At 43.1% G+C, this 22,764-nt stretch overlaps 1 protein-coding gene across 5 annotated transcripts in view; it reads right to left on the bottom strand.

Moving 5' to 3' along the window:
* Positions 1-22,764, bottom strand: part of SAMD4A (sterile alpha motif domain containing 4A) — a 210,630-nt gene that overhangs the window by 79,896 nt on the left and 107,970 nt on the right. For all 5 annotated transcript variants that reach the window (XM_057731924.1, XM_057731926.1, XM_057731927.1 and 2 more), the window contains exon 3: positions 2,611-3,129. In XM_057731924.1, the coding sequence (XP_057587907.1) occupies positions 2,611-3,129 (519 nt within the window). The remainder of the gene's footprint in view (positions 1-2,610; positions 3,130-22,764) is intronic.

Raw genomic sequence — 22,764 nt, 5'->3', positions numbered from 1 at the left:
TTTCCCAAACAAGCTGGCACTCTTCTATCTTGAAATCTGAAGCCTTAAGGCCAAACCATTTTCTACTGCAGTGAAATCGTCACAGCATATTCAAGTTCCCCTAAACAACCCTGCGTGACCTGGACTCAAGAAAGGTGCAATATAAATAAGGGCACAGAGTCTGGGGTTAGTGCTAGCACTTCACTTCTCACTGTCCTGCCCAGTGTCTCTCATTCATTTAGCAGACACTTACTGAGTACCTACTGTTACCAGCCCTGGCCGGAGCTGGGCATTTACATACACTATCTCACTTACCCTCACCACAGCCCTCGCAGGTAGATGTCAAGAATGTTCCCATTTTACAAGTGGGGACCTTGCTCAGAGAGGTGAAGTAACTTGGCTAAACTGTAGTTAGTTAACTGCAGGTCTGAGATTTGGACCAAGAAAGCAGTGACACCGAAGTCCTTGTCCTGTCCACTATGTCAAGCTGCCTCCCAAGTACTCGGGAGATATTTGATAGAGGCATGAGTCAATGAAAGACCCAAAGGTTTGCAGTTTTGATAAGAACAATTTAACCACCATTGACCATGCAGAAGAGTAAAGCAATGACATTAATGTTTTGTTAAAGAGATGTTCTTGAAATACAAGTGTTGATATGACCTAAGTGAACGAAACTTTCTGGAGGAGAGATCTGAGCTCTTATCTTCTTTATTGATGCTCTGAAAAGGAGCTCTAACCCCTTTCTTCTCCTTGAGATATGTAATCTATTGGGTTGGCTGAGAAGTTCGTTCAGGTTTTTCCATAGCATCTTGCTTACTAAACCTCCAAGTCCTTTTCAGCTCAAGTATTATACCGGACTCAAAGGCCTAAGAGGCCATGACAATCCTCTAAGCATTTTCTCCCCTCTGTTGGGCTGGGTAGCCACAGTGAAATATAAAAGTGCTTGCTGACCACAATCTGATAACCATCTCAAATGTACTAATCTTATCAAGACCTGACCATAATGTGTAAATCAGCAGAGCTAGAAATGTGGTGACCCCAAGACTAATTTCAAGACAAATGACATAAAACTCAACCCCTTAAAATATGAGTTTAAGTTTTGAGAGGGTAGGCAGCTCGGAGCTCGCATCTCTCCCAGCTATCAACAAGTTTTGTGACAATTACTAGATTCTGTTGCTCTCTGAGGAAACTTGGCCCAAGAAGCTCTGTCACCCTGCATGTGTCTGAATAGTTTAAGCCATCACTCTCTGTCACACAGAGGTTAGTGAAATTGTTCCCTGGATTACTAGTCTGAAAAACACTGACTGTCACCAGAAGCTCTTACATAATAAATTAATGATGTAATAATCACCCAATTCCCCAATGTGCAAGCTATCAACATCTAAATGTAAAAATGGACAAAAGAATTTAAAAATCTCATGTTGTGGCATTATCAATGCAGTATCTTAAGTATCGCTTTGATTATTCCATCAAAGTACTGTTTCAATCAATGTAGTAAAAATTCAACACTCTTATGTATTTGAGACAGCCATTTCAAAAGGCCCATTAGTGAAAAGATCTGAGTGGAGGTAGAGGCCAAGAAACTGTCACTGCCAATTCTTAATACTCTCAGATCCTTTAATTGGGGGTTCCTGCATGTTGACAGGCACGTAAAGTCTAACTGCAAAAGCTTTTCCCTGAGAAAGTTATCTCGGCACTGACGCTCTCTTCAGGGACACATGCAAACTAGCATCAAGGAACTCTGTTTAATGGCAGGCCACTCTCACGTTGCCACTTTACAGAAGCACCAGTGCCATGTTTGTCACTTTGCTCAGCCTAAGTGGGGAGCCACAGAGAAGACTCCCGGCCCTGGTCCCAGCTGTGAGCAGAGTACTTTGCTTTAGTGGTCAAAAGAGCAGGAGGCTGTCCTCTGCTCTCCCATCCCACAAAGCCGTTCCTGCCCCACCTCTCCTAAGGGGTTAGACTGAGCAAGAGAAGTCCACAGCATCCACACCAGGCCACAGCACAGAGCAGCATTCTCAGTTAGCAACCTGCTCCCCCTGGTCAGGAGGAAAAGTGACCCTGATAACAAGGGATTAAAACCAGGAGATACAAGGGAGGGAACATTCCAGGGTGAAATTAAAAAAAAAAAGAAAGAAAGAAAGAAGGAAAGGAAGAGAAAGAAAGGAAAAAGAAAAAAAGAAGTGAGAAAAGAAAATGCACAAAGCCCATGAGGCTGTGTGGTTAACCATGGGTTAGAATCAGGTTTAGAGAATCACATAGGAACTCAGTGTCTTGGCAAATCCAAAAACCCCAGGTGAAAGACAGCAGGTGAAAGGCATTTATATTTGTGGAAAGAGGAAGTTTCATTTTTTTCACCATTTAATCTCTCTCTTATTTAATTTTTTTTTTTTGGTCTATTGTAACCCGAATTTGGACCATCAATTATTTTTACCTGCCCCGCATTTTTCTCTTTCCAGAGTCAAAAGAACAATAAAGAAGGGGTCCAAAGAGCCCTTTCCCACAGCCAATTCCAATCAGCCCTTCTCTCCCAGGGTTACGGGGTGCTTGGAGCAGACATTCCTCACGGGACATGCCACACACAGCAAGTCGCCAAACCAGACTGTGCTAAAGGGCTTCCGGGAGACTTACTCGTACTTGTGCTGGTTCCAATCGTATTGATTGTGGTGGGGACGGATGAAGAGGAGTAGAGAGGCACGTGGCCATTCTCACACCCCAGGCTTTTGTCCTGCCAGTTGGAGGCGTTGATGCAAATCCCAGAATCCCGAGAGTTTTGCCACCCATTAAGCTTGTCATCGGAGTTCTGTCTTTGGTGATAGTAGTGCGTCTGCCCATAATCCACAGAGTCTGAGCGGCCTCGGTTCTGGCCACCAAAGCTGGTCGATGTGCGGTCCTCCAAGTGGTTCAGCCACATGGCCAAAGCACTGCGGTCTTCCAACGAAGTGGCCGGATGGATCAAAGCATAGGACAGCAGCTGCCTGCTCTCCTCAATGTGCTGGTTGTGTTCAATGGAGTGTGCCAGGATTTTGGGCAGCAGCTTCATATACTCTACTTTTGCGTCGAGGTTTCCTGGCTTCAGCAAAGGCAGGTGAGTTAACAGGAGGGAAATCACTTTATCCTTGGATTCCTGTTGCCATTGGTTAATGATTCCTGAAAAGGAAAATATGCAGGGCAAATAAGCAAATACACCCACAATGGCACCAAGCAACACACAGTAAAGAGAATCCCTTGGGATTAGAGGCTCAATCTAGGTACCCTGGCTAAATTTTCTCACAACAGCCTCTGCATCGAGTTGGATAACTGACCTCAGGTTGCCAGGGGGCAGTGACATCAATGCAACACAAAACAAACACTCTGAGATGTTTGGGTGCTCAATTTAATTCTCATGCAGGTATCCAAAGAGGCTATGACCACCCTGGTACAAACAAATACAATTTACAGCCATTTTATTTCTTAGGAGAGTTTAGGCATACTCTCAGATAGGGGAATAAGGAATAAGAAAATCTCCATGGAAAAGTGAATATAATCAAGGGTCCATATAGCAGAGTTCTCGAAGGGAAGGCTGCTTTCCCTTCTCCAGTCATTTGTGGAAGTGGTCGAAGCCCTGGCAGAGGTGTTTGTGTGAAGCTGGTAAAACTTCCTCCATGGAGAAATCTGTCAGGAAAAAAAAGGAAGTGAAGTATGCCTGCACCGTCCTCATGAGAAGCTGACTCAGAAAACGACTGTGACCTCAAAGATAGAATGAACAATGGACCCAAGACTTGGCTCCAGTGGCGCCTCTGATCACATATGCTAGGCAAGCTATTTTCTTTAAGTATAGAAGATCTGTTTGGTTATTTTTATTATGGTAAGATATACTTAATATAATATTTACCATTTTAACCATTTTTAAGTGTACAGTTCTGTGGCATTAAGTACGTTCAAACTGTTGTGCAGCTATCACTACCATCCATCTCCAGATCTTTTCCATCTTTCCAAAATGAAACTCTGTACCCATGAAACACTAACTCCTTGTTCTCCTCTCCCCCAACCCCTGATGACCATCATTCTACTTTGTCTCTAAATATTTGACTACTCTAGTTACCTCATATAAGTGGAATTATATAGTATTTGCCCATTTGTGACAAACTTGTTGCACTTAGCATAACGTCTTCAAGGTTCATCCACGAGAAGATATGTTTTTAAGACTCTCACAAGGAGTCCCTCCTATTCCCCACTACTCAAGACACAAATGTCTTGCCTTAACGTAAGCATGGATTAACCACGCACTTAGCCTTAATTGGCCTTTGAAAAGTAGCTTGTTCTGGAGACAGACAGTTATCCATGGGACCTGGGATGATAGGAAAGAAAACTCCTTGCCAGAAAAGTCATTCCGAACACCTGAAGACCTATAAGGGCTTCTCAACTCTGGCCCACTGATGACCGTAAAAGGGCTAGGGTTTTCACAAAGTATCTGCAGGGTTGAAAAGGCATTTCTGGAATTTAGCAGAAGGGCTTCACAATTCTAGTGAGGCACAAATATATCAGAATAAGCTCAAGAGTCAGTGTTGACCATAAGTTACAAATGTACCAGCTGTGGACGAATAAGGCCTCTCAAGACAAAGGGGTGTAGTCAATGAAAAGTATCAGGAGAGGAAGGCATGGTAGGTAATGAAAAGAATGTAGGCTTCAAAGTCAGGCACACCTGCGCACGAATCCCAGCTCTGCCACTTAATTGGCAATGGAATTTTAGTAAGTGATTCAACCTCTCTGAGCCTCAACTCCCACATCAGTCAAGAGTGCTACCTACAGCACCTGCCCCGCCTTGTGTTGTAGGATTAAATGAGGTAATGTATCAAAAGGACCAGTCAAGTACTTGATGGTGGAAATAATTCCTTCTATTTGTCTCTGCATTAGTCAGGCCCATGTTAGAGCCATGTTGGGTGGTTTCAGATACCAAGTTTTAAAAATAATAGAGGCCAGAGATGACCCAAGGAAGGTCATTAAAAATTATCAGAGTTGATACAAAGCTACGGCAATCAAGACAGCATGGTATTGCCACAAAAACAGAAACGTGGATCAGTGGAATGCAACAGAGACCCCAGAAATAAACCCAAACACCTATGGTCAGTTAGTCTTCAATGAAGGAGGCGAGAATATACAATGAAGAAAAGACAGTCTCTTCAGCAAGCGGTGTTGGGAAAGTTGGGATAGCCAGCCTCATGTACATAAATAAATGAAGTTAGAACACACTGGCACATCATATGCAAAAATAAACTCAAAAGGGCTTAAAGACAAATATAAGGCATGATACCATAAAACTCCGAGAAGAGAACACAGGCAAAACATTCTCTGACATAAATCATACCAATGTTTTCTTACGTCAGTCTCCCAAGGCAATAGAAATAAAAGCAAAAATAAGCAAATGGAACCTAATCAAACTTGCAAGCTTTTGTACAGCAAAGGAAACCATAAACAAAGTGAAAAGAAAACCTACAGGCTGGGAGAAATATTTGCAAATAATGTGACCGACAAGGGCTTAATTTCCAAAATATACAAGCAGCTTATACAACTCAATAACAACAACAACAACAAACCCAAACAACCCAATCAAAAAATGGGCAGAAGACCGAAATAGACATTTCTCCAAAGAAGACATACAGATGGCCAACAGGCACATGGAAAGATGTTCAACATTGCTACTTATTAGACAAATGTGAATCAAAACCACAATGAGATATTACCTCACATCAGTCAGAATGGCAATCATAAAAAAGTCTACAAATAACAAATGCTAGAGAGGGTGTGGAGGAAAGGGAACCGTCCTACACTGTCGGTGGGAATGTAAATTGGTGCAGCCACTATGGAAAACCATATGGAGGTTCCTCCAAAAACTAAAAATACAGTTGTCATATGATCCAGCAATCCCACTCCTGGGCATATATCTGGACAAAACTATAATTCAAAAATATACATGCACCCCTATGCACAGCAACACTATTCACAATAGCCAAGATGTGGAAAAAACCTAAATGTCCATAGACAGATAAATGGATAAAGATGTGGTACACATATACAATAGAATACTAGTCAGCCATGAAAAAGAATGAAATAATGCCATTTACAGCAACAAGGATGGACCTAGAGATTATGATATTAAGTGAAATAAGTCAGAAAGAGAAATACAAATACCATATGATATCACTTATATGTGGAATCTAAAATATGACACAAAGGAACTTATCTACAAAACAGAAACAGACTCACAAAGAACAGACTTGTGGTTGCCAAGGGTGTGGGGGGGGGGGTTGGATTAGGAGTTTGGGATTAGCAGATGCAAACTATTATATATAGAATGGATAAACAACAAGATCCTACTTTATATAGCACAGGCAACTACATCCAATATCCTGTGATAAACCATAATGGAAAAGAATAAGAAAAAGTATTTACATATATATATAAATGTATACATATATATATGAACACTTAACGGTACAGTGGAAATTAACACAACATTGTATTAATAAATCAACTATACTTCAATAAAATAAATTTAAAAAAATTATCAGAGTTGGAAAGAGGTAGAAAGTCAAAAGGTGAAAAATAATGGGCTTATTGAGCTTACAACTGAACAATATAAAGAGATGCTTGACTTTTTTCAAGCAGGATTTCATAAGGAGATGGACAGTTAACTACTTGAGGCAGAAGTCTTCAAACTGAAGCATGAGAGAATAATTTTGGATGTGGAGAACTGAAGTGCCAGAATGACAAAAGACTCAGAGGAGTCACCAAGGAAGGCTCTACAACCTCCATCCTCAGGGCTTGAAGATTAGAGACAGATGATCCAGAGAAGCACCGTCAGACAGAAACATAATGTGAGCATACACAATTTAAAATTTTCTAGTATAAAAGAAAAGTAAAAAGAAGGAGGTAAAATTAATTTTAATGATATATTTTATTTAATCCATTATATAATTATATTATTATTTCAACTTATAAGCAATAAAAATTATTGATGAAACATTTTACATTTTCTTTGCATTGCCTTTAAAATCCAGGATGCACTTCATACTACCCAAGGTAATCTATGGATTCAATGCAATCTCTATCAAAATACTAATGGCATTTTTCACAGAACTAGAATAACAGAGCTGGTGGAATCATGCTCCCTGACTTCAGACTATACTACAAAGATACAGTTATCAAAACAGTATGGTACTGGCACAAAAACAGACACACAGATCAATGGAACAGAACAGAGAGTCCAGAAATAAACCCACATACATATGGTCAATTAATATGCAACAAAAGAGGCAAGAATATACAATGGATAAAAGATAGTCTCTTCAATAAGTGGTGCTGGGAAAACTGGACAGCTACATGTGAAAGAATGAAATTAGAACATTCTGTAATGCCATATACAAGAATAAAATGGATTAAAGATCAAATGTAAGACCAGAAATTATGACTCCTAGAAGAAAACCTCGACAGAACACTCTTTGACATAAATTGCAGCAATACTTTTTAGGATCCATCTCCTAAAGCAAAGGAAATAAAAGTGAAAATAAATAGGATCTAATTAAACTTAAAAGCTTTTGCAGAGCAAAGGAAACCACTGACAAAAATGAAAAGATAACCTACCGAATGGGAGAATATATCTGCAAATGATATGACCAATAAGGGGTTAATTTCCAACATATATAAACAGCTCATACAACGCAATATCAACAAATAAACAAACAAACAAAAAACCAAACAACCCAATTAAAAAACTGGCAGAAGAATTGAACAGACATTTTTCCAAAGAAGAAATGCAGGCACATGAAAAGATGCTCAACATTGCTAATCATCAGGGAAAAGCAAATCAAAACCACAATGAGATATCACCTCACACCTGTCAGAATGGCCATCATCAAAAAGACCACAAATAACAAATGTTGGCGAGGATGTGGAGAAAAGGGAACTCTTGTACACTGTTAGTGGGAATGTAAATTGGTGTAGCCACTGTGGAAAACAGTATGGAGCTTTCTCAAGAAACTAAAAATAAAACTACCATATGACCCAGCAATTCCACTCCTGGGTACATATCCAAAAAACCCCCCCAAAGTGCTAATTTGAAAAGATACATGCACCCTAGTGTTCATAGAAGCATTATTTACAATTGCCAAGGTATGGAAACAACCTAAGTGTTCATTAACAGATGAATGTATAAAGAAGATGTGGTATATACAATGGAATACTACTCAGTCATAAAAATGAGTGAAATTTTGCAACAACATAGATGGACTTGGAGGGTATTATCCTAAGTGACATAAGTCAGACAGAGAAAGACAAATACTGTATGATATTACTTCTATGTGGAATCTAAAAAATACAACAAACTAGTGAGTATAATTAAAAAAGAAGCAGACTCAGGTGTGGAGAACAAACTAGTGGTTACCAGTGAGGAGAGGGAAGGGGACGGGGCAGTACAAGGGTAGGGGATTAAGAGGTGCAAACTATTATGTATAAAATAAGCTACAAGGGTATCTTGTACAATACACAGAATATAGCCAATATTTCCTAATAACTATAAATGGAGTATAACCTTTAAATATCGTAAACCACTATATTGTACACCTGTAACTTACACAATATTGTACATCAACTATACTTCAATAAAATTGTTTTTTTAAATCCAGGGTGTACTCTACCACTAACAGCACATCTCAACTTGGACTAGCCACAGCTGAAAGCTTCAGAGGCCATGTGCGGCTCGTGGTTACTGAATTGGCTAGCACAGGACTGGAGATACTCATAGGGGAAGGCAGGTGGGAGGGCACAGATGACCTCAGCAGGTCCCTCCAAACTCCCTGACTCTATACTTAGCAAATTGCCACCTGACACAAGACAACCCTCGTGCATTCCATTAGGTATATAGCCTTTCTTTTAAAGTTGCTCTGGGAGATAAAGAAAGCACCAATTCTAACTTTCTCATCAATACTTTCTCAGCAAACAGCCACCATGTTTTAAATTATGAATATGCTCAGGATGAAGATAAAATCTATTCATTGAGCCAAGGAACTAAAGAGGCACTGGCAAGAAGCAAAAGGGCCTAAGATGAAGATGGAGCTATGTCCGACACCAACAATGATCACATGTAGCCAATGTATACCCTGGAAAATGTATGTTTAAAAGTAAAATTTGGGAACAATGCTTCATACAGATCCACGAGGCTGAGGCTTTTTGCGAGGTCACTTCCCTGTTTGGATATTCTACCCTTCTACAAAAGGTCAGCCTTAAAAAAAAAATCAGGAACAAAAACAACACGTAAACAGGACTCAGAGTGCAAACTAAATATGTTACCTCCATGTAAGCCCTCTCTGCCAAGGATTAACCTGAGGTCCAGAGGAGGAACGAGCACAGCAAAGAGGAAAGGAAAACCAGAGGCTGCTGACCCTGGTCCCTTCCAGGCCCAAAATGGTTTCTTCTTTACCCTTGGGACAGGGCTTGGATGCTGTGGGGCTGTGGCGTGGACAGGAAGACAACTATGACTTTTGTTTACTGCCTCTGGGAACATGGAAATATGATGGCCTTCTCAAGGCTAACTATACCTACTGGACCAAACTGTTTCTGCCACTGCTCCAGCTGCCACGCTGAGAGCTAACAGTACTGAACGTTTCCTATGCGCCAGGCTCTCTTCTAAGCTCTGTGCATGTAATTCCTCATTTAATCCTCACACAAAGCTAATGAGACAAGTCCTATTATGGCCTTACTTTACAGATGGGCACACAGAGGCACAGAGAGGTCAAGTACCTTGCCCCAGGTCCCCCAGCTAGTGAGGTAGCAGAATGGGGGAATGCAGATTAGCATAAAGATACATAAGGACTATCATGCTAGAAGAGCTCGGCTATAAGCTAAATACATTAATATTTATAATACGTATATAATTATATAATACATGCATAATTACATACTACATATATAATTATATAATACATTAAAATTTAATTATATAATATATAATTACATATAAAATGTTTATATATATAATAATGTAAAAATATTTAAAAAGTACATGGATCAGCAGAAGAGTTGGGTCAGCTATGGAAGTGTAGAAAAAGAGAAGTTACAGAGGACATGTACCTTTTGTGCTTTTAAAACATGTCCACTGTGTCTTTGACAGTCCTCTCCAAAAGGTGGAGGCAATCAGCTCCCTCTGAGTGCAGGCTGGAGTTAATGAGTCATTTCTATCAACAAGAATGTAGCAGAAGCAACAGTGCGTGACTTCATGGGTTAGGTTATAAGAGGCCTTGCAGCTTTCACCTTGCTCTCTCCTGGGTCGCTCACTCTGGGAAGCCAGCTGCCACGCTGTGAGGACCCTCAAGCAACCCAATAGGGACAGAGATCTTGATGGTAAGGAACTAAGCCCTGCTGCCAGCAGCAGCATCAACTTGGAAGCAGAACTCTTAGCCCCAGTGATGCCTTCAGGTGACTACACTCCAGAGAACATCTTGTGGGGCCCTGAGTCATATTCCTGATCCAGAGAAACTGTGTGTGAAAACAAGTTTATTGTGGTATTAAGCTTCTAAGTTTGGGGTAAAGATAACTGACACACCTATCCAAGTGCCCCTCTAGGAAAAAGGAAGTTTCAGCCCTTTGGCTTTGAGTAGTTCAGTCCTTAGTGCAAAGTCATTCCCATTCTGATCTGGGCTCATGAACCTAACCTGTTGCCACTAAACGTTCCCCTCACTTAGCTTCCCTCATCCTGGTTATCCACTCACCAAACAACCTTTGGACTATGATTTAGCGCCCCAGCTACCTTCAGGGAGAGGACGGACTGATCACACAGACAAGGGATTTCTAGATTCTGTGATGATGATTTTTCAGGGCAACGTAAAATGGTTTCTGATTGTGATTTGGCTTCCTGTGGAGGCCTTCCTGTGCTGATTATACGGACTTTGAGAACATCCCGTCCCTCTGGTCCCTTTGAGTACATAAGTTCCCTCCTTACGGCAAATTAATCAGCCAGCACTGCAGGGTCTACTTCTCTGCTTTCTAGTTAGTACTGAGTCAGCCTCTCAGGGGCAGTATCCCCAGAGCACTGATGAGAGTGAGAATCTCCACCTTCAGACAGATGCCAGGCTCTGCGCGTGGGGACTTGGTACAGGACTGGAAGGTCCTGCCCAGTTGCCCACTGCCCTTCTCTGTGGCACCCACACCACCTTCCAGGCAGAAGGAGACTTTACTGACGTGTATTCAAGGAATTCTCCTTACTGGGGAAGACCCAGGAATCCTCCAAATGTTCAACTAATTGATCACTTTTGTGATGCAGTTTCTATTATTATCCACCCCAATATCTCTCTAGTCAGTAGACAGGCTAGAAGACGGAAGTCCAAGAACAACAGGGGTCAGTGATGCCAACTCACCTCTATTACTTTCTCTGAATATTTTCTCTATTATTTCTCTGGATAATGAGCAGAGATAAGAAGAGTTTGCTGGATGTTTTATGTGAGTAAAAGCTAATGATTTATAACTTATAAACCAGTGACATAGGAGTAGTAAAAAAAAGTCTTGAAAGAGCTATAATTAAAGATCATGAGGATTAGGAAACTGTCCTAATGATTCTTGGAGTGACAAAGAATGTGTTTAAATACTGTCTGGTATTATTACAACACAATGGTATGTCAATGTTTAAGGGCTCCGGTTGTTAGTAAATTACCCTTAAATTGCTATTTTATTATACCCTTGTTTTCAGTTTAATAACATTTACCATAAAAGGGTTTCTCACGAGTGTATTTAGGCAATTTGCTCATGCAAGAAATGGCTGGAAATTAAATGCACACATACAAGAAGTACTGGTTAAATAAATGCACTAAAATGCAGGAATACCAGTGGGTCTTAAATGGTCAAATGCTCCCTGAAAGAATTTGTATTACAAACTCAATCCTAGATACATCATGTAATAAGAGACTTCTAACTGTAGTGCATCTTTGCACAAATCAGGGACAGGACAGTGGGAATACCACACACCATGCATCTGGTAGGGATGGGAGCTGAGAGGGCATCTAAAAAGTCAGGGGGAAAATGGCAAAAACCAACATGGCAAACAATAGGATTCCAGTGTTGGCACCAGCATTTGCCTATTGTCTCCCACGGGATCCTCTTGAGCTAGAGATAGCTAAAGAAACATCCCCAGTCTCTAATGGAGCCTTGCAAGAGATGTGGATTAGATCAGCTGTGATGGGGACCCGGATAATTTGGAGTTACTGAACTCTTAGAGCTGCAAGTGGGGCTTTGAGTAGATACAAAGGATTGAGAAGATAGAAACCTCCTCCCCGTTTTCAAGGAGGGTGGTCGCTGGCTGGTGGTCCCCACGGATCCTTGCCTCCTGATCTTCATGCCCCTGTGTACTCTCCCCAGCATTGAATCTGAACAGCTGTATGTGACCAATAGAGTGTGAGAGAGGTGTTCTGAGACTGGGTCATAAAAGGCATTGCAGCTTGCACCTCACTCTCTTGGTTCACTTGCTCTGGTGGAAACTCTAGCCACTCCAAGTATGAAGACACTCAGGCAGCCCCGGGAGAGGGCGTATGCGGAGGAACCCAGGCCTCCTGTTCACAGTCAGCACCGACTTGGCAGCCATGTGAGTAAGCCACCTTGGAAGTGGATTCTCCAACTCTAGTCAATATCTTGACTGCAGTCTTGCAAGAGACTTTAAGCCAGAACTACCCAGCAAGGCCGTCTCACATTTCTGACCCTTAGAAAACTGTGAGATAAGTGTTATTACGTGAAGCCATTAAGTTTTGGGGTAATTTGGCATATAGCAATAGTTAACTAGTACAAGGAGCTTAATGTTATTTGGCAAAAAGAATCCCTCGAAAGTGCTACTGCCCCTTGAATTCACTAGAAAAGGCAGGGATCCATGTAGTGGACTCCGTAGCCCATTATAACTACCAGCGGTTTCTCTGAAAGTACGACAGAGGTTAGGTGCTGGGCATTCATAGGCACCTGACTGTCCTCAAAGGTCAAGAACCAGATACCTCTGGCCCCAACAGATACCTACAATGACCCCTTACTGCTCCCAAGCGATCTTGTCATCTCTTAAATGGGGACTTTCCATCTTAGTCCCTTTTCTCCTGGGCCCCGGCATGGCTGGGCAATCCAGGAGGTCTCCTTTGCTCTTGTAGGACCCAGGCCAGCAGTGAACTAGTCCTGAGATCTCAGCCCAGGGCTCAAGTTAGGGTTCGGATTCATCTTCAGGTTTCTGACCTCCTCCTGGTTATAAGTAACTCTCATAGGTCTGAGGCTGCCCGGTCCCTGAGGGCACATAAAACAGGCCAGCTGCCCTAACCACTTGCCTCAGTTCTGATCTCCGGCTTGAGGAGGATGCAGACAACTCCCACAGTTGTATCTCCAGCCCAGGTTAACATGTCCCAAACTGAACTTTTGCTCTCACTCTCACTAGATCTGTGCCTTTGGTCTTCTTCTCTATCTCAGCGAATGGCTTTTCCATCTTACCAGCAGTTCAGTGGAAACCTTGGAGTATCCTTGACTATTCTCTCTTACATCCTATCTTTTACCTACCAGCAAATCCTATGTGTAGGATCGTTAAAATAAATCCAGAATCTGACTTTCTCACCAAGCTTCTGCATCCCCCCACCTCCAACCCCCACCCCACAAACAGTCTGTTATCAACACAACAAGAAGAATGATCTTTTTATACTAGAAGATAAGTCAGGTCACTTCTCTGATCAAGCATTCCAATGGTAAAAGCCATGGAGCAAAAGCCACAGAAAGGTCTACTGGCCCCTCTATGATCTAGCCCTACTCCCTACTACTGTGCCTCATTCATGTCAGTCCATCCTGGCTCCCTTGCTGTTCCTTTATGTGCCAGACCTGGGCCTACCTCCCAACCTTTGCACCTGCCTGGGATGTTCTTCTCCCAGATTCACATTCAGCCTCCCTCAGTTCTGTCTTTGCGCAAATGCTGCCTTCTTAGTGGGACATTCTCTGGCCATACTTTTTAAAAATTGCTTTATTAGATATATCTCTTAACATCTCTCTCTCTCTTTTTTTTTAGACCTCGCTGTTGCAGCATGTGGAAACTTATTTCCCTGACCAAGGATGAAACCCATGCCCCCTGCAGTGGAAGCGCGAAGTCTTAACCACTGGACTGCCAGGGAAGTCCCTGTCCACACTTGTAAACTGCCCACATCAATGCCTCACCTTGCACTCCCTTATCCTCCTGTCCTGCTTTACCTGTCTCCACAGCACTCACCATGTGACCTGCTGTGTCCCATACTCATTTTCCATCTTTCTCTACTAGAACATAAGCTTCACGAGGGTAGTGATTTGTCTCCATTTTCCCTTGCATTATCACCTCCTTATTAATCACACTTTTGAATGGCTATATAAAGTTGTCCCCAGGCATTTTGTTTGATACTGCTTTATTAGACTTTGGGATTTCTTACTCAAAATCTGAGGTACTTCCTAGAAATTTCCTTTAAACAAAGACTGAGGGACTCGGTGACCTGAAAGCAACAGAAGGTACTGTCACCCCAAAATTGTTCAGTCACGTCCTTCTTGTTTGATTCTACGAAATTCTGATTAATTTTAGCTTTAAAGTCAAATAAAAACAGGAATATGTAAAAAAGGAAAATAAAATGATTAGCTCAATTTTCAAAACCTTTACTACATCCCCCATTTCAATACTCTATTTAGGATGGAAAATTTCCCCAAGTGCTAGAAAACAAAAGCATAATGGGTACTTTTCCTGCTTGTAACTGACACCAATTAAAGTAATCTACATGTGTTAGGCTGAGACAGCAGAATTAAATGCATTTAATACAACTCTTTTGCAAACATCTGTTGAAGAAAGAGACAAAACCGATGCCAAAAGGGTTGTGTTAAGACGGTGGCACGTCCAAATTTTCTGGCCATAAGTGATGATGTTCTAATAAAACCTCACAGGAGTGGGTCTCCTAAGAGTCATATAAATTAGAGATGAAGAAAATGTTACCTTACTCTTGACAAATGCAAGACAAATCCTTGCAAACCACATTTGGCTAGTTTTTTTATACCCAAAACCCCTCCAAGGAGAGGCTATAAATGTTCCAAAAGCAGAAAGCTTTCCCACTCACTAATCTTCAGTGCCACTCTCGCCCTCCCAGACCACCACTGACAAACCCCACATACCACAAAATGACTCTCCAATCGTATTTCAAAATAATGAATTAGCAATCCTCACTCTGACCTTGCAGAGGAGAAAAACAGGCTTTGCATTCCTGCGTTTAGCTTCAGGCCTTGCTCTATAAGCAGTACTGGAAATGAGAGGCTGAAAAGAAGCACACTGTGGTCCAGGGAGCCTAACTGCCATGAGATTTGTTACCGAAGAGCTCCAGGACCAAAATCCTTGGCAATGTCCAGAGGCAACCAAGGAGTGTCCGGAGGAATGTAAACAGGCCAAGTCACAAAGGCTGTGCTCCATCCAGCAGACCCAACAGAACAACAGCCACTTCGCTAAATAGGTCTGCAAACCTCACAAGTCTGGCAAGGGCCACAGGGAACCACCTCTGACCACGCGGAGCCTTACTCTGTCTTGAAATGAGTCTGGACTATTCAGTCACCAGGTCCCACACTTTCTAAAATAATGAGGAAGTTGCTGGACAAAATTTCCCACTTGAGAGAAGGGAATCCAAAGTGTGAGTGTGAATGTGAGAGCCCTGGGACATGTGTAAATATTGTCACCAAGGAACAGCACACACATATGCCCAAAATACCCATGTTGGAAAAGTTGATAGCAAAATGTTTGCATCATTCACTTAGGTAGGAATTCTTAAATACATGGACAAGCTACTTGATAGAGGATGGAATGGACAAATTTGCGAAGGCAGGATATTTGAATCCATGGTCACAAATTAACTGTTAATGTTTTTGAAAAGAAGGGCCTGGTTACCCTCCCAAGGACAGAGTCGAGTGACCAACCCTAGGACACAGACAGTCCCGCCCTCTCGTCCTCATTACCCATCGCCCTGCAGAGGGAGTTAGAGGCACGCCTCCCTTTCTGGATCCCTTAAGCTATTAGCCAACTCCAGGATTTTATGCAAAGGCAAGCAGAAAAGGCAGGTTATTTTCACCTCTTACTTGCACACCGAACTTGTTTTCAGGTTAGTAGATCTGTCGAGGCAATCAGACAGAATAAGGCTTTTCAGATTTTTTGAGAAGGAGAGCTCCTTTTTAATTTCTAAAGTCCTCCCAAGCAGTGGGGTCTGAAGGAGAAAAGGTAGGAAGGACGATGGTGAAGGATGTAATTCTCTAATCAGAAATGAGAATGGCCGAGGCCAGTTCCCTCCTTCTGGGCATCTCACTGTGAAATTAAACAGACCCACAGGCCAGTGGCTGGTCCAGAAGCAGGAGGACTGACCAGATGAGGATACCCTGTTTTAGGAGACTCTGTGGGAATGTTGCAGGAGGAGACAAGAGCTCAGAGCCCACAGTTATGATGTCTGTGAACAAAGGCCTCTTGCTCATGCTTCCTGAGTCTCAAACATACCGTCTAGAATTCTAAGCCAAAGGAAGACACAAAAACAGTGAGCAGTCTTAGGCCACACTAGTCCAGAGCAGGGTGTGACAGCAGGGCCTGTTTTGTTTTAATCTGGCTTTACACCACCACCTTTGGAGGTGGATGTATTTATTAATCCACTGGATATTTATCTTTGGTCCCTATCAATGAATATGGCCTGGTGCTAGGATCCCTCTTTTTCAATGGGGTGTGCAGGGTCAGAGATAGCCATGGGAAAACTTTTGTACCCCATGGAAAAGTCTGTAATACAAAGAATTTGGAAAGAATGAGACAAGAGGGGTAGAGAAATACTTTTAAAAGGTCTCCATTTATAGAATAGGCAACTCTGTAAGGAGTAGAATCTGTTTTCTAAAGTAACCCCAGAATCTCCAGCAGACCTCCAGCCAGCATCTGACACATTATGTACTAGAAAAACATGAAGAACTTAATCAATTACGACTATACCAATGAAGACTTAGCCTTTGGCTGTTTAAATCGTAAGAGACTATTATTTATCACTAAATATTTTTTGCTGTAGCTATGCCCTGTATACATCCAAGCTCGCTCCCTCCTGGCCCCCCATCATCCGTGGCATGATTTAGGAATCTACCTCCTTCCTTGCATCCTATTTATCTACTCTGGCCCTCACTGCTCCTTTACCACACAGTCTAGCTCAATGACATACAGTGCTCTTTCTCCTCCATCAGACCATCGGATCCTTGAGGGCAGGGCCAGTGCTTACAAGTCTCCTGTTTGTTTGTGAAGGTTGGTGCTGATCACACAAGCTTGCTAGACCAGACTGGATAAAAGACACACACTTTCCTATCACAGCTGATTATGCAGATCTGTTCCTTCTTGGCTCCGTCTATCTCTGGTTAGGGTGCTAAGTGTCAACAGAAGAAATCTCCGGACCAGGGCAGAATGGTGAGGGGACACCGGGCCCAAAAGACGGGGGGGGGGGGGCTGGCCTCTCTTCACAAGTGGACACCCCCCGGCTTCTTCACATCAGTCCCCTCCTGAGGTCCTATCCACTCTCTGAGAGCCCTTCCCACCCACCCACCCCCACACAGGCACACAGACACACACCACACACACACACACACACGGGGAAGCATTGCCGTGGAAACTTGGACCCTAGGATGCAGGTTATAAGTACCTACGGTGGACTTGGTTGTCTTGGGGCTCCTTTCTGAGGTATTCACTTCCAAGAACTGTAGGAGTACCAGATGTTCTAAGTAACTTGAGGGAAAGGAAAAGAAAGATAACAAAGCATAGTGACTGAAAGCACAGATTCCAGCTGTATTGTCTGGGTCTGGATCTCAACCTTCCATTTAGTTAGCTATGTGACCTTGGGCAATTCTGTACACTTCAGGGCCTCATCTGGAAGATGGGACACTTCATAGGATATTGTGCTGCTTGAATTATTTAATCTGTGTAAAGCATGGAGCCCAGTGTCTGGCCCATCATCGTGAATGCTCTGTAATTGTTAGCAACAGTCCCCATTATCTGAGGGAGGAGGAGAAGGCTCCACAGGCCCCTCCCCTACAGGCTGGGGAAGGGGAGCAGGGGAGAACAGGTGAGCCAAAAAGCCCTAACACACTGGTTCTCCAAGTGTAGGGGGCTGCACACTTGGGAACTTGTTAGAAATGCAAATTCGGGACCCCTCCCTAGATCTCCTGAATCAGAAACTTTGTGATTAAAAACCCCTTCAGATGATTCGGATCCAGGTTTAAGTTTGAGAACCACTGGTCAAAGGAACTAAGAGAAAACCATGGCCTCCGTGGTTAAGGCGGCTCCAATTTCCAGCTCTGGGACCATCAGCAGGTCAAAGCTGGTGTGAAACCAGGTGGGAAAACTAATTTCTTACTAGGAGAAGGGCTGAGAGGAATCAATTCAAAGGGCAGCAGGAATCTATTTTTAAGAGGAAGTTGCTGGATTAAAAAAAATTAACCAACTAATAAGCCAGCAAAACGCCATAATATTTCCAGGACAGAGCTGATCTCTCGTTTTCCATTCATAGCCATCTAGCCAGATAAAAGGAGTGACAGCGCCTTCTAAGGCTACACAGGGGAGCCACGATTCGGCCCATGTGGGTTTTAAGAATGTTGTCAGAACAAGAACCAAAGTCTGACCAGGCCTGAGGTGGCTTGTGAATACAAAGAAGGTGAAAATTCTTGTTTTAAAGCATTGTTACCATAGAATCACACTCTCACAAACTACCCCCACATCCTCCCAGAGTTCTGTGAGGCTCCGAGGAGGAGAGTGGAGAGGGGTCTGCAGGAGACCCAGAGGAGCCTGGACCACTAAGCCAGGGTGTTACCTCTAAACGGTTGCTCTGGAAAGCCGTTTGGTGAAGAAGTATCAACTCACGGGTCTGACGATGAACCGCGAGACACATGCAGCAACAGAAGCAAAATTCTCTTGATTAGAGGACCATAATATTTTGCTGTTTGAGGGGGAGGGCACAGACGCTGTACAGGTTATACGGAGCTGAACACATTACCATTGAACCAGATGTTAGGTGAAAAAGCTGTGAGTTGATGGAATTATCACATAAGGGATTGCTCCATCTCCTCCCTCTCCACTTTGTCCTCCTCCTTTTCTTCCCTCCTCTGGTGTCCACTGGGCACAGACTGGCATTATTGAGTGTCCAGCTGGGTATTGTGATGTCAGAGGCATCACCCACAGTAGATGATGCCTGAGGAGACTAGCAGCCCAGCCCTGTTTGGGGACACATGGCCCTGATTTGAGCTCCCGTGACACCAAGTGACACCACGCTCCCTCCCTCTACCTGATCACATCTCACATCTCCTACATTTCCGGAATCCCTTATCCTCCCCTCCCAAAACCAATATGGTGCTTCAGGGAAACCAAGTCAAAGAGAAGCTCGCCCAAGGTCAGGCAGCCATACCCTAGTATGGCCGTGAACAGTGCCAGGGCTTCCTGACCGCTTGTCCACACCAGTCCAGGGGACCCGGCTGCCTTTTATAGAAAGTTTCCACACACCTTCTATTCCTAACCCGGATCACAAGCATCGCTGGTCCACATGCCTCCACAGCACCAGCAGACTCTGTGTCACAGCGTTAGTAACGTGCCTCATTTAGGACCATGAGCGCAACTTGTTTGCACGGGACACTGAATTCCTGATATTCTTCCTGGGCTGCTTTTTTGTTTTTATTTCAAACACAGCTAACTACTCAGGCCTTTATATATCAAGAAAGCTGACTTGATTCTCCAAGGAAAATCAATAGCTTACCACACACGACTGTTTTTGGTCATCCCCAAGATGCCAAGAATGTCAAAAGTCTGCAATTTGGGGTAGGAGGAATACTTTGTTCCTAATGGCCCATGGTGAGGCAGGACCCAACTTTTTTGTTTTTATTTTGCAAGCTAACAGTAACAATACCGAGAAAATGAAAGATAATTGAATAAATAATCAAATAAATACATATATGTACATATACATGCACACATAAACACATATATATGTATTTTAAAGTTATCAGAATGTCTTGATCTTGAGATCTAAATTGGGTAGAGCCTTTGGAAGAAAAGGAAGCAAGACCCTCAGGATAAGATCTGCATGTGAAGGTGAAGAACAGATATATAACCTTCAGCACATGGCTTGCTCCACTAATCACTGAACAGATTCCAGTACCTAAATAAAGCCTCAGAAAGCACACATATGGGAAGAACTAGCTCATTTATAAAACAACTGATGGGCCAAGACAGGGAGCGCTCACCAGCCAATAAGGTGACTTGGTTTCTCAACATGACAGAAGTGCATTTCAACCGTGTAGTAAATAAAATAAAACTTCATTGTAAAAGAGCCCCAGTGTCCCCCATGTGATCCGCCTTTGCTGCCTTCTCATGTGACCGGCCTCCCAATTTAGAGCGTAACCAACTCCCAATGACCTGTAATAACACCATTCCCAAATTAGAGCTCTCAATTTGACTTGGCCTCGGTCCCTCCCTCAAAGCAAAATAAAGCATCCGTTTTCTTTTTCTTTTCACATTCATAATACTCTTCTTTTGGAGTTGCCAACTCAAACCCTGCTCCAGTCAGATTGAGCCCTTCCTTCCTCTATTTTTTTTTTTTTTCTGGTTAGCCAAAGAGCCTGATGGAAAAACACCAAGAGACAAAAACAAAAACAAAATCAGACGAAAATTCCAAGTAAGTGACATTCAGCTGGAAAAGCGATGATTCACATGCAAATAAAAATCTCCCTGAATTCACTGTTACATGACGCAAGCCCCTGGCTTCGACATAAAAAGGGCAGAATGAAATCACCCACAATTAAACTCACCCTGGAATACTGGAATTCTCTGGCTAGGCCTCCCCAATTAATGATAAGAAAACCCCCAACTGTAACGGAATGAAGCTAATTGTGCTGGATCCCAGGGCATCCCCACCTCGGCTGACATTCACTGCCGGATAGTCCCCAATCCAGCATTCTCCACCTTCCCGTGGTCCTGACCTGGACTACCACAGCCTACATGGAGATGGGGCTCCGGTCTCTCAGGGGCAGCCCTCCTATCCCAGAAGACATCGGGGACTGTGCTGAGAACCCTGGTCCTCACCCGCACACTCTACCCCCAGATGTCGGTGTGCAAGAGAACTTTCTTAGCAGCTCTGGGGAGCTCGCTCCAAGACTAAACAGAGCTTTTGTTTGAGCTTCACAGCATCGTCAGCCTCTGATTTCAAGTCCAGCCAGAGACAGTTCAGCAAGTCACCTCCCCTGACTGACTGATAATTTACCATTTCACTTCCCCTTTTGCTACAGGAGAAAGTTGGTCAGACACCACTTTCTTTTTCTCCAGATGGTTCCCTTAGGACGCACACTCCATCTGCCTGAGAATCACAGAATTTTGGAGCTGGAAGGGCCCTCAGAGATTCTCTGGCCCTTCCTTTACTAACTGTGGGGCTCCCACCTTTGTTCCTCCCTTATGGTCACCTGGGCTGAACAGCTCCCTAGCCACGGGGAGCCCACTTCCGCCATCAAAGAGAGCTAAAATTACTGAACCCCTAATCTACCTCTCTGCAACTTCCTTCCATTCAACAAAGGTCAGTTTTTCTGAAACTACAAAGAATAAATCTACAGATACATGTATACTCGTGTTCATAGTAGCGTAGTTCACAATAACCAAAAGCAACCCCAAAATCCATCAGTACAGAATAGAGAATGGATAAACAAAATGTGGGTTATACAGACAATGGAATATCATTCAGGAAGGAAAGGAAATTCTGACACAGGCTACAACATGAATGAATCTTGAAAACATTATGCTAAGTGAAAGAAGCCCCCCACAAAAGACAAATATTGTATGATTCCACTTAGATGAGGTACCTAGAATAGGCAACTCATAGAGACAGAAAGCAGAATAGTGGTTACCAGGGGTTCAGAGGAGGGAGGATGCTATTGTTTAAAGTGTAAAGAGTTTCTGTTTGGGATGATGAAAAAGTTCTGGAAATAGAGAGTAGTGATGGTAGCATAACACTGTAAATATAATTAATGGAAGAGAACTGCACACATAAAAACTTTTAAAATGGCACATTTTATGGAATGTCTATTTTATTACAATGAAAAAATACCAAAAAACCTGACTTCCCTTTCACAAAATAGCCATCCCCCTAAATTTTTTTTTTAAGGTTAAAAATCCCCAGTTTCTTCTAATAATCTTTTTTTTTTTTCTTTTTCTGTTCTGTTCTTTTCTTTCCTGGCCACGGGGCACATGGGATTTTAGTTCTCTAACCAAGGATAGAACCCGGGCTCCTTACAGTGGAATTGCGGAGTCTTAGCTACTGGACCACGAGGGAAGTCCCATAATCTTTAGATAATATGATTTCTAGACCCCACGGCCTCTTGGCCACCGTCCTCTGGGTCCATTCAGTGTCTCCCCAGGGTCTCCCTCAGAGGCACCCTGCTTAACCCCTAGTCAAAAGACGCACAGAATGGGCCCACTGCCTGCCTGTTTTGGTTGCCAGGGCAAAAAGGTCCAGGTTCCAAAAACATGTCCTATTCCACCCCCACCCCCTGCGGCTGCTTCCCCAGGCCCAGATTCATTTCCCAGACAGCTGTGGACAGCTGCGGTTGAGAAGGGAAACCGGCAGAGGCGATTGGTGGAGAGGTGGGGGTGGGGAGGCAGCATCTCAGCTGAGTACACTTGGGCCTTTCCAGATTTCCCTCGTTTCTTGTGGGTGTTTGGCAAATGGAAACGGGACAGGTACGGGAGGCGCTTCTCTCCAGGCACTCGGGGAT

Source organism: Hippopotamus amphibius, chromosome 4, assembly GCF_030028045.1.
Source record: "Hippopotamus amphibius kiboko isolate mHipAmp2 chromosome 4, mHipAmp2.hap2, whole genome shotgun sequence".
NCBI lineage: Eukaryota > Metazoa > Chordata > Mammalia > Artiodactyla > Hippopotamidae > Hippopotamus > Hippopotamus amphibius.
Note: the sequence above shows the minus strand (reverse complement) of the source record. Positions and strands in the feature narration are given on the sequence as shown.